We start from the raw sequence: 13,819 nt of genomic DNA, 5'->3' as shown, positions 1-13,819 counted from the left end.
TTACTGTTTAGCCAAACATTACTGATCGTCCTTATTTGTTTTCGAGAAAGTATAAGTCTTGAAATTTCCTGATATCAATGTCATTTTCATTATACATTTATAATTATTTATATAGGGTACTACTTGTATACCTCTTAATTTCCATTCACTTCTTCATGTCTCAAGTGATTCGATATGGTCACATATTCATATTCATATTCATTCGATCAAGTCAATGTTTGAGAGAGACAGAACAGGATTTATTCGAAACACTTTCTCATCCAACCTTTGATGGACAATGAAGGATGAAGTTAAAATAATGAGCTTACATTCCGATGTCCAACAATTACAAAAACTGTGTAGTTGAGAAGTTTATATCGTGGTAATTATTCATATGAAATAAACATACTAAGAAATTGTCAATTTTTGACAAATTTTTAGTCTTTTCATTCAATATTAAAAAGAACATTCAACATTTATAAAAATATGCAGTTCATATGATTGGATGAAGGAAAGAATGGTGTGTTGCACTTGAAAAATCTATTAATAAATTTGAAGCTATTATTGGAAATTGTTGAGCTCCCAGCACAACTTCTAACCTTATTGGATGAGGGATAACGAGAAGTGATGTATTGTACTTGAGAATCTAAAAAAATAAATTGGAACGTCCTATCAAAAATTGTTGAGCTCCCTTTCCAGCTTTGTGACTCATGTGAAAGCTGTTTAAGGCTGGCCACTAATGGTAGTACATGTTTTGTCATCAGCGGGAGGCTTCTAAGATAAAAAAATATAAAAAAGTAGGTACTGGAAAATTACAAATTATAACGATAGAAAATAATTTAACCTCAAATAGAGCAGCAAAAATAAGTAATCAATAAAAATATCGGAGATAAAGTGCCTAACCTCGAACAATTTTGCTGGAAGCCTTTCGCTGAGATGACCCAACAATGTATGACGACATGTGAGTCATGCATGCCCATGTACTGTCGTTAGTGGCCAGCCTAATACGAAATAAAAACTTATCTCACCTTCATTCACACTCAAAAACTGTATAATAATTATTAGTCTAAAAAGCAAATCTTATTTCCACTGACACTTGCGTTTCTGTCCCGCAGACGGCCTGCCGCCCAGTCGGCCGGAAGGCTCCACCTACTTCCTGACGTCCCGCAAGGGCGGCTACCTCTTGGTGCACGAGGGCTACGTCTACCACAAGATGAACCTGACGGCCAATAAGATCTACTGGAAGTGCAGCCGGTCGGCCAAGTACTTCTGCACGGCGACGGCGACGTCTGCCACTCGTGACCCGCTGCGTGTTCTGCAGTCGACGGTACACTGTCACGGCCCGAATGAACGGGAGGCGGCCGCTCTCAGCTCCTGGAACGCCATGCTGTATCCGACAAGGCGGTTACTGTTGCCTGCGATTTACGGCCAGCCATCCTAGGAATCCTTACACATCACAGAACTCAGCATTTAAATTATGTACATCACGTTCTTCAGGATTCAAATATGATGTGTGTAAATAGAACACGTTTCTCAGGATTTTAATGTGTGTTAATAGAACACGTTCCTCATGATTTCAATAATGGGTGCTCATAGAACATAATTCGAATGATGGACGATCATTATAGTCATCTGTACAGTAGGAATCACGTTACAAAGTGAGTGGAAATAAGTGATGAACGGCATAGTTGACAAGTTTTTTTCCACAGCCTTCTACATAGTTTATAGTAGATTTAATAAGATGTGGCTTTGGTGATGTCCATATATATGCTCTTTCAGGCTCTTGGATGAGTAATGAGGAAATTTATAATGGGAGGTGAGTGGAACTAGTACAGCTTCAGATGTTCTCCAAATCTTTTTAACTCATAAAAATAATATTTAGCGAAGGCTATCTATATGGATTTATGTAAAACTTGATGATTTTTTTTTATTTATGAGTTTGAGAATTTCTTCCCAGTCGTTCGGAATCCATCTAAAGCTGTCTCATTTCAAATCATCATCATCATCATCATCATCATTACGCACAAACGAGTGTGTAGCTCATGTGGTCATAATCCCCAGAAAAAATGTATCTATTCGTATAATATGGGTGATGGCTTGTGCTACACTCCAAAAACATTCTCTAACACTCTGTGTGGCCGTTCTTTGAAATGTATTAAACTCCTGAGTATTCGTTATGTTTTATCAGGTGGGTGCAACTCATACCGAAGAAATGCCACAAAAGTCAATCACATACAATTTTTCAGTGAAGTAGGCTACTTGTCGTCATCTTCAATAGAATATAACATTGATAGTATTTTGAAGCTATCATCAGAGACTACATGTCGCTATGAAGGTAAATGACGCTATAATAGGGCCTACCTATCTATCATTTATTAACGGTATCTTTTCTCGACGCTTATATGCAATTGAGGAGTTGAAATTGTTGAAGGTTATATCGGTGAAGAAATAAATTAAGTGGTACGGTAAAAAACCAGATCTATCAAGACTACAGATTTTTGGAAGTATAGCATACAGTCATGTTGCAGGTAATCTTAAGAAACTTGACAGTAGAACCAAGAAGCTAACGTTTGTAGGATATTTGCAAAATGGTTATCGGTTGTGGGATGCTGATAAGAGGAAAATAATTGTTTCTAGGGATGTAATTTTTTCAAATGTTGAGCAATCTAACCAAGGTGAAAAGTATTCTGACCCCAAAGTATTCAAGATAAATCAAGGCTTTGACATTGAGGGAATCGCAAAAGGTAATGATCCAAACAATGTATTTGAAGAAATTGAAAATGATGGAGGACAAGAAACTGAAATAAATGAAGTTGAAGAAATTGAAAATAATGAAGTAGAAGTAAATGAAGAAAGTGGAGAAGAAATGATGGATGAAAGTAATGAAATAAGAGGGAGAGAGAAAAGAGTGATTAAAAAACCAGTGTGGTTGAAAGACTATGAAACCAGTTATCTTAGTCTACAAGTAGATGAGCCTCTTACATTTTCTGAAGCTATGAAATCAAACAATTCTGTAAAGTGGTTGGAGGCAGTAAAAACTGAACTAAATGCTTTGAAAGAAAATAATACTTGGACAGAGGTAGATACTGTACCAGAAAACAAAGAAATTATTGATAGCAAATGGGTATTTAAAATTAAAAATGATGAGAAGGGTAACATTCAGTACAAGGCTAGATTAGTTGCTAGGGGGTTTCAACAAAAGGATAGCATAGATTTAAATGACATTTATGCCCCTGTGGCCAAATTGCCAACTTTTCGGATTTTCATGAGTGTTGCAAATAAATTAGGGTTTCCTGTATATCAGATGGATGTAAAAAATGCTTTCCTTAATGGTGATATCAAAGAAGACGTTTATATGTCATTACCAGAGGGAGTAGAAGGATTTAGGAATAAGGTTTGTAAACTTAAGAAGTCAATTTATGGTCTGAAGAAATCTCCAAAAGATTGGAATTCTAAATTTGATTCTGTAATGAAAATGAACAATTTTACTAGGTCTAAAAATGATTATTGCTTGTATTCTAAAATTGTGGAGGGTAAAAAGGTATTTCTATTATTGTATGTAGATGACATACTTATTTTTGGTTCAGATGAGAATGATGTTTCAAGATTGAAATCAGTCTTACAAGAAAATTTCAAGATGAAAGACTTGGGCTTAGTTTCTAATTTCTTGGGAATTAATGTCAAACAAGATATTGAGAAGGGGGTAACTGTTATTAGTCAGAAGGAGTATCTCAAACATGTATTGGAAAAGTTCAACATGCAGGATTGTAAGCCAATGGACACTCCCATGGATAAAAATTTCAACTTTGAATTATTGACTAGAGATAAGTCAGAGTCTGTAGAAATAGAAAAGAAATGTCGTAGACTAATTGGTTGTCTTATGTATGCTGTTGTAGGATCTAGACCTGATTTGTGTTGTACTGTATCTTTCTTGAGTCGATTCCAAAGTTGTGCCAGTGAAATGTTGTATAAAAATTTAAAACGTGTATTGAGATATGTAAAATGTACTTTAGATTTAGAGCTAGTATATAAGAGAGAATTGAATGATGATATGATTGTAGGCTATGTAGATGCAAACTGGGGTGGTGATTTAGAGAGAAGATCAACCTCAGGTTATTGCTTCAAGGTTTTCGGTAATACTATTTCTTGGTGTACCAAGAAGCAACAAAGTGTTTCATTATCTAGCACAGAAGCTGAGTATGTTGCTTTGAGCCAAGCTGCAAGCGAGGCTTGTTGGATAAAAGGAATTTTAATTGATTTTTGTGTTGTTGAAAATAAGAAAACTTGTATTTTGTTGTTTGAAGACAATCAGTCTGCTATCAAAATAGCTCATAATCCTGAGCATCATAAAAAAATGAAACATGTAGATATAAGGTATCATTTTGTAAGAGAGAAAATTTCTGAAGGTGTTATTCAAGTTGAGTATTTAAAATCCTCAGATCAGATTGCTGACATTTTCACAAAACCCTTGGGAAAGGAACTTTTTGTCAAATTTAGAAATAATATTTTTTAATAATTAAGATGTTTAGAACTATGTTAATTTTCCTATAACTTACTTTGTTTTTTTGATTGATAAATTTTTTTTGGGTTATTTCATTGAGGGGGCGTGTTGTTTGGAATCAATGAAATAGACTAAATAATCATATGTGTGGTTGGCAAGGCACAGGTGACTCTGAACTGAACTCTGTCTCTGTGAACATGCCTTAAGTAAAACGTTTGAGTTCAATGTATTGGTTTGACTTTAAAGTAAAAATAAAATCAGAAATAATGTTCAAATAATCGTAATAATTTATTTCTTCACCGATATAACCTTCAACAGAAATAGTGAGTTGGTGATTTTGATACCTAATTAAAGTATGGGTATAAGGCTATGACATTTTTGAAGTTATCACAGAGTTAATCGTATCTGTGACTATGAAATCAGTGTAATATTATATTTGAATAAACTGTATGGAGCTATTTGGAGCTATCATAACAGTGGATCTTTACTGGGTAATCTAGCAAGTCCAAAGCACAAACCTGGATAATCTATCCAGAATCAACTAATCCTATATCCAATTCCTCTGATCACACGGATTAAAATTGCAACGCATCATAACTAGCACAAAAAAAACATGAAATATTCCACTCTACTGAAAGAACGATCAAAATTTAGATAGGACATAAAGTATTCATCAGAGCAATGCGCAATAATATTAGCTATGATTCCTCAGGTTCATAGTGCAATTTATGTATAGTTAATAAGTATGAAATTATAAGTAAGTATTATTATATAATGTAGGTATTGTAACAAATCAATTTTAAAATTATAATAGGTACTCTATAATTGAACTCCTCACATTGAAACTAGAACGACTCAACTGTATAATATGAATGCTCCCTACAAATTTGTACAATTTTACATTGTTGACTCTCTTACATCAAAACAAGATGTACGAAATCCAATAATATTTCAATGTCGATCGGATATAAAAAATATATTATACGTTATAAATATGAATATTATGAAGGCTAATATACTGTAGCCTAACTGTAGAACCATGCCTAAAAGTTGATTCATTTGTGAACATCTTAGTTTATTTATTATATTACGTTCTTATTTGTATATTTTGTGTATTTATAATCTACTCCATGGTAAAAAATTCAATGCTCTAATGATATTTATGTCAATTTTTTTACTGAATCTATCGGTTAATTTTTTTATCTTTAATTTTCATTTTTTTGTCTCCTCTTCAATTATACTGTAGAAGAGTTAGTTATATATAATGTAATACAGAGAAAAATCTCACTTGAATTTTAATGTATGCCTTTTAAGAAAGTAGGAGTGTGTATTATTTATTTTTATAGAATAATTTGAACAAATAAATATGTTATTAAATTGCTGACCTCGCAATAAGAAAACATTATAATAATAAATGCAAACGTTGTAATAATGGTAAGTATTAGAAGTTGAGTGATTTTTTAATTGCAGCTGAGACATTTATTCTACTCTCAACTAAATAAATATAGTATAATATAATAATTATAGTACAGCCTACTTCCTAAATTAGGGCGAATTCAATCAATTTTTATGTTTCCTTCTCCAATAAATAAAATATCAATAATTATATGGTTTTTAACAACTCTCCAAGTTGTAATTTATTACTATTGGTTATGATGTTCCTTGATTGCCAACTTAAAAGTGCCAAAATAGAACAATTTTCAATATAGAAAGTATAATGTGAATAAATGGATGAAGTAATTAACAAGGAATTATTATTATTTTTGAAATGTCTTCTGAGTCTATCCCTTACCAACAGTCCTTGAGTGCTCAGAAGAAATCATTTTTCTTCCTATTACCTGTTTACCCATTTACCTATTTATCCTATTACCTGTTTACCTATTTATCCTATTACCGCTCACCGCATTAGGTTGTTTTTTCGCATAGTATTGTCAATTAAAATATAAAATTCATATTCGATGTTGGATTTCCTGTTGATCAGATTGAATTAGAAAAGTTTTAGTTTTTAGTTTTATTCTACTGATAAAACTAAAACTCTATTGATAACCAATCTCTTATTCAATCTTCATATTGGTTTATCTACTTACAGGCCTGACCTACCTTGAAACGTTTTTTTCTCCTTTCACAAACGTTAAAGACTGAAAATTCCTCATAAAATGATTTTTACTGCCTCACAATTTATTCTCATATCCAGCTATCCTTTTCGACCGTTTACAATTTTCTTTATAAAGGAGTAGGCCTACAATACATCAGTGATTGGTAGGCTACGCGCAACAGTAAGTATTGCATTGCATTATCAATTTCATTACAGAAAATGCATGAACAAAAATATTATAGGTATCAGAAACATTAGTGTTCATATTCCATAAAGACATAGTAAGCCTTCCTATTAGAATCAGAGAATGCAAGGTAGTCTATGTAAACTTGTAGATTATATTCCATTTCCATAATCCTGTTTTCAATTCAAATTTTGAAAATTCGAGTAGATTTAGACTGCACATCCTTCTGTTCTCTATCAGATACACCATATCAATAAAATGCCGCTAGTGTAGGTGCTGTCTATTGAGAACTGTTGGATAGTTTATATGAAACCTTATAGTAGTTCGAACTTGTTGAATTTGAAATTTTTAATGATTGAAATATTTTTCATGTAAGTTAATGGTGGATCGAACTTTCTAATTCGCAATTAAATCTATTAATTTGATATCTCTTGCAGTCCCCTGGGTCTTGAGTTTGTGATATTTTTTTATAACTTGCCTATGAAATATGTCCAATATTTATTGTCATGTTGAATGTAGCACTTGATATTACTTATTAAAAATAGAAATGATAGCCTTTTTTAATTTGTTTCCAATATTTGATTGTAACAATTGCTTTAATAGCAATTAGCGATAGCTAACACTAGCTCCAATGTAGATTCTCTTTCTTCACATACCGTTGTATCACCAGTCGGTACCTTGTCAAATAAACCAATAAGAATAATTGCCAATCGTAGTTCAATTTCTCAAAGCTTGTTTTGTTTATTGTGGTAGAATACCAGAATATCAATATCATAATACAATCAAATTACTCGAAAACACACTGATTGTATATTGCCAGTTCAATGTAAAAAACTGACCAACTTGAACTTTTCTAGTATAAAGTAGATTGGAATGAATAAATTGACCAGTTTCGCTCAGTTATGGAGAATTTCCACAATATAAATTTAACAAATTTTATCAATCATATTAGCTGGTCCGCTATTTCGTCTGTGTGTGAAGTCATCATCAGGTGGTCACAATATTTTCACTCAATTATTATATAAATTTGTAATTTATTGTTTGTGACTGATACAATTTTGTCATTTTGCAGCTCGCGCCTACTTCCTGATGTCACGTTTGGGTACTTACATGTTGGTAATAGACGACTACGTTTTCCACAAACACTCACGACACCCAGGCAAGTCGTACTGGCGATGCAGTCGTCACGACCAGAACCAGTGCACGAGCCGGGCCGTGACGAACAGCGACGGGTTGCTGAAGGTGTTCAGGGTGACGCAACATGTCAACCACCCGCCCAATGTCGAGGATAGCATCCGCGGAAACAATTACATGCTGCTAAAAGAGTTCAAGACGTTCGTGCATCCTAATTGATGACCTAGTTCTTTATGTAGCTAATAATTGATGATTGGGAGCCAGTGTAGACGAATGCAACTTATTAAAACTATCATCTATTTATTATCAACTCATCGACTGATATTATCTAACTCATTTGAATAGATATTAATAGAGTAGTGATAAATAATTTACCGAAATTTTTAGTTCGTAAAGAAAACAAGAAAATTATCAGATAAATATATTACGTCTGGTTGGTCTCAACGGCGTCAGACAAGTCAAAATGCTAGCAAAAAGCGAGACACCATGAATTGAATGAATATTCATGAAATGAATATTTAATACTCTTTACACAATAATTTTCTTTGATTTTACATTGGAGCATAGAGTATACTGTCAAAAACAGTAGGATCACTGAACAATTATTCAAGGTTATTTAATACAACAAATTATCTATAGATGAAAATAAATTGGAAGTTGCATTTTTTCAAATGCTAAATTAATGAATAATAATTATTAAACGAAAATCCCAATTAAATGCTGTAAATCACCCCGAAGAATGATAATTCCTATTATATTAATGTTGTCAATATTTGCAGTAGCAGAAGTCTTCGGGGTGATTTACAGCATTTAATTGGGATTTTCGTTTAATAATAATTACGGTATTCATTAAAATTATCTCTTGATACAGTATTGTATTCTAATTGAGTTGTGATTTACTTCGTGTTATCTATTAAGTCCATTACACATACAGTATTGTGATTGATAAATAATGTAGACTTTCAAAAAATATATAAGTACATTTCAAAACTGAAATCAGTGAATGCTAGATAGTTTGTGAATTCAAATTCGAAATTTTTGTTGTTCATTTGTTTCAAATTGTAATAAATTGAAAAGAGAATTGTAGATCTGGAAAGTGGAAATAGTAAAGCTTCTTTAAAATAATGTCTATCTTCAAAAGTAACGGAGCAATAATAAAATTTCAAAGTGATGGAGTAAAACTAAAATGAAATACCATTTTCAGATCTATGATTTTCTGTAATTTTTCAGAAGTAAAACTAATCTAATCAGGAAATGTATGGATTGAGATAGATTAGCTTATTTTTTATTATATTTGTTTCGCAGATTTTTCAAAATTGAACATTACTTTGAACATTTTATTTTCATGGTAATATTTTCATGGTAAATTTGTTCCCCTAATCCATCTTTTTATTAAGATTAGTATTAGGTCTTTATCATAGTTTTATAAGTATACTTCTCAAGCTAAGATAAACACCTATTGCTGGAATCTGTTGCTAGTCAATGGAATTAATCAATTGAAATTTATTGTGTGTTTATTTTCATGTTTTATAATCTCTCATTATGATGTTTTATTATTATTACTGTTTACTTGTACAATGTACTCGTATCTCTGAAATACTATTGAAAGCCTGCTTTTCCTGGTAAAACTGATGTAATAATTTGTCTATTGATGAATAAATACATCACTGATACAGTATTAAACTTTCTCATGTGACCATTTTCTTTCAGCTCATCCTTCATGGAACTTATCTGATGAGAATAGTAGTTTATTTATTCATCTATCGATATAATTACAATTGAAGTTCATGAAATTAATAACCTCATGAATATCACATGACTTGTGACAGTAGCCTACTTACTGTTATAAGTTACCTAAGTTATTGAGTCGTTATTGGAAGAAAATAGAATCCTCTGTTTTTTTTTATTAATCAATTCGATCATCAAATTGATCTCATTGTGAATAAACTGCACACTTGAGCTCATTTTATGACCGAAGAGAACTGCCCAGATTCTAATTACCATCATAAGCAAGGCTTATTATAATCAACTACTGACCAGGGCTTTTTAGCCAGGATTTAGCACTATAGTAAAATTTTCATAATCATAAATATCTATTTTACCAAAATTCCACATACTGTAATCATGCACATGAAGCCTACGTACCTTCTTGGAACCTGTTTCATAGAAACTCAACATTTATTTAAAACAGGAACTGCTGAAAGTGGATGTGCAAAAATTAGACGAAGACGATTTTCTTTTACATAAGTCACCTTACATTGAGTTACACTTTTTATGCAGTTTTATGACAAGTCACATTGTCTCTGTTTAAACTGTTGAAAACTAAATTCGGGAGAGAAATATTTCAAGGTTCGTGTATTTTTTTATCTTTTAATCATTTCAGTAATAAGTGTTATTATTATGAATAAAGAATATAAAACTACAACAATTTACTATACATTGAAAAATTCAGTAACTCATCTATTTGAAATTTTGAGTAGCCAACAGTAATGAGAAATTACAATATGGAAAACAAAATAGTTATAGCCTTCAACATCTTTGTTGATAAAATCAGAGACAACTGATACTTTTGCTATCTTTCCTCTATGATATAATTTAGTTAGTTAAATTGTTTTCAATTATACTATCCAATCATTTTAATTATACTAGAAATATTCTAAATGAATTCTTGAATATTTTCACAACTAACATTTGTTTTTTTTTGTATTCTCGGTGCTGATGGCAGGCGCCTACTTTATCACGTCCAGGCGTGGCACAAAACTGCTGGTCCACAACGGTTACGTCTTCCACAAGCACACAGTCAACTCGGCGTCCAAAAAATCCTACTGGCGATGCTGCAAACAACAGATCTGCAAAAGCAGGGCTACCACCCTACTCAACACCGCCTCTGTGGTGGTGTCTCACTCTACCGAGCACAACCATCCACCCAACGTCGACGAACTACTCATGACCTCGAATGTGCCCGTTTGCGCCGTCTATGGAGGGTACCCTCCGCCCGGGCAGGCGGTGCTGCCTAGTATTCTCTGACAATAGAATAATGAAAGGCTCCATTCAATTGAAATTAGTTATCCGGTGACCGTTCTATAAAAATTCTGGGAAACCTTCAATTTCAGAGAATTTTGCATTTTATTAGAAACTCTCATTTTCATTTTAAATTTTCTTTAGAACTTCCTGCTCCACAATTTTTTTATAAAGCAGCATGTGTTGCACATCAGCAAATGTACAGAGGTACAACTTTAGCTCTCAATAGTTACTAGGGGAACAAGGAATTAGAAATGCCTGCAACTCAAATATACATGACATTTCCAACTCCTCATTCCCACAGCAGCTAGTTCAAGCTACTGTGTGCTGAGTGTGAAGGGAAAAGATGTTATTCCACATGATGGTATGTAGTTCTGCTAATTTGATTCGTGGTCTATTGGATAGAGTGCTTGCATAGCAGCATAGAGATCCCGGGCTCCAAACCCTCTTATCACCAAAAGTTTTTTAACCAGTTCACTTCCGTGTTATCGAATGGGCACGTTAAACTGTCGGTCCCGGCTGAAGTATGACAGTCGTAAGGCCCATTCACGGCTCAAATTTTATATTCAGCCGGTGGGACCTTCCCGCAAGGGACTCCCCACCAACAAAAGCCATAGGATTTTTTTTTAATATTTGATGAGTTTGTGATTCAAAATCTTTCACCAGTTGTGTTCAGCGGTCAACTAATTTTTATTTAGACCATAGGTTGAACTAATCAAGATCAATTTTCTTGATGATACCCAAGGTTGATAGAAGATATCAAGTCTTTCAATCTTGGAGCATACCTACTTACAAAAATATTGTGCTGATATTGGATTGTGATTAATTTTGCTAACTCTTAGGGTTTCTGTTTCGCACAATGTTCAATATGGATGCCATGAAATGTTACCAAATGAATTAGGAATATAAGGTTTGAAAATTTTGCAGACCTACTTAAGACGCCATAAAATAAAACAAAACAAGTATCAAATATCATATTCAATAATCTATGCGTTATTAGTCGACTAGATTTTATTCCTTAAGGCCACCACATTCATAGCTTTAAAGTTACCCACCGATGTGCAATCTGTATTTCAGGATTAGTTGAATGAAATGAAAGCTGCTCCCACCATCAACCTCTTATTTGATCTCATTTCATTTTTCGTTTTTTAAGACTGATCCTTGATATTAACAACCAATTTATTCTATACTTTTATTACCATATGAGTTCTAGTTTTATTCATGTTCAACACTGGTTTTAATTTTTTCAATGATTGAAACTGTATGATTAAATTTCTACATCACATAATGTAATATATCACATCACAGTCTAATGACATAATATCTAAGATATCTAAGATCAATAATAATTGTAATATTGTATATTTATCTCCAGACCTGTTCATTAAGAAATCTACTAGATTAGTTCATCAACATTTATAAATTTGCAATATTTGGAATACAATAAGAACAATAAAAAGTTATTATTATTATTAATGAAGAATGTATAATACTCCATGTTTTTACCAAAAATATTATTATCACTTGAATATAAAGGATGTCAGTGCCTACTTTGTTTACTTCCAATGCTGAATTTTCAGCTCTGTAGCAAACGTTGTAGGATTATTCGTTGTGATCTTCATCACATTAATTGATTGATTGTTTGTGAATTTATTTATGTGTTTAATATGGACTTGGAAACTTATTAGAATAATAATTAAAATGGTTAAGCTCTTCCTAATCAAATACTGTAATTCACACTGGAATACCAATCCAGGTGCCATATTAAGATTAATTCAAATTAATATCTAATATTTATTTTTATCATAGATTTGATTGAATATATTATATTGCTCAATAAATGATGTTGGAATTGATTTATGCTATTATGTTATTGCCATGACTAAAAAAATTATATACTTTGGAAGGACTATTATAGGGATTTTAAAATTTGCAATAATTTAGTGATATGAAATACTTGATGAAAAGGAGTGTATTGTAAGAACTTTTAAAAGAAACCATTTTACAATACATCCATTCTAGGGTGCCACCTCTAATGTAACATTTGATTTTAAGGTAGGCCTACTTGAAAATTTGTACGAGTACCGTAGACTACATTAAAAAATAGTGTTCAGTGTACTTGAATAGAAATAGAAGATGGCATTAACCATCTACATTCTAAACATAAAAGAAATTGAAAAAAATTAAAACTTATAAGGTCTTTAGAAAATGCTACAAATAAGCAGTATTATTTTTTGCTTTACTGTAGAATTTAGGATAAAAGTAACTTACAAACTTTGCTTACTACCTCGTTCATTAGTTAGTATTTCACAGTAGCCTATTTTATTATAATACTAATAATCAATAATATTTTATCATATATTATCATTCTTTTTATTGAAAAAGGTCGACTATAGTGTAGTCTTTATCGGAGAGTCATTTTAACACTAATAAAACTGTATAATAATGAATGCTAAAGCCTCAGCTATTTATAAAAAAGCAAATATATTAGCTTATAGTTTGTTGTAAGTTATCCTCTTATGAACATAACTCAATTTAAGAAGAATGTCATCAACTTATTAAAATACTGTAATAGCTATTAGGTAGTGAGGATGAAATTAAAACTCCATTTTTCTGGTAATTTTGTTTAGTTTTTCATTAACCTAATTGACCGTCTCTCCATTTGATAATTTTTGCCGGAAAATTACCGGCTGTTACAATATTGATTTTAATATCATAGACATGTTTTTCCTTTTTCATGACCTCTCTATTACACTCTGGAATTGGGAACTCTTCATGGAAATGATTGTGAACATACTTGAAATAAGTGCGAAACTATTTGTATTAGATTAAAATCTTGTTGAATCTTCTTCCAATCGCCACAAAATCAAGTTGAAGCATAATATTTCCAGAATTCCTGCTTTAT

At 32.1% G+C, this 13,819-nt stretch overlaps 1 protein-coding gene across 11 annotated transcripts in view; it reads left to right on the top strand.

The window, feature by feature from the left end:
• LOC111063080 (longitudinals lacking protein) overlaps positions 1-13,819 on the top strand; it is a 592,348-nt gene that overhangs the window by 462,945 nt on the left and 115,584 nt on the right. The window contains exon 5 of one of the 11 annotated variants that reach the window (XM_039428589.1): positions 10,619-12,770. The exons of 8 other annotated variants lie outside the window; for them this stretch is intronic. In XM_039428589.1, the coding sequence (XP_039284523.1) occupies positions 10,619-10,920 (302 nt within the window). In that variant the 3' untranslated portion in view covers positions 10,921-12,770. Of the gene's footprint in view, positions 1-1,094; positions 1,436-7,831; positions 8,128-10,618; positions 12,771-13,819 lie in introns of those variants that run through there. 2 more of the 11 variants (XM_039428594.1, XM_039428585.1) reach the window with 2 other exon arrangements.

Source organism: Nilaparvata lugens, chromosome 5 (assembly GCF_014356525.2).
Source record: "Nilaparvata lugens isolate BPH chromosome 5, ASM1435652v1, whole genome shotgun sequence".
In the NCBI taxonomy this organism is placed as follows: Eukaryota; Metazoa; Arthropoda; class Insecta; order Hemiptera; family Delphacidae; genus Nilaparvata; species Nilaparvata lugens.
This window is presented reverse-complemented; position numbering and strand designations above follow the sequence as displayed.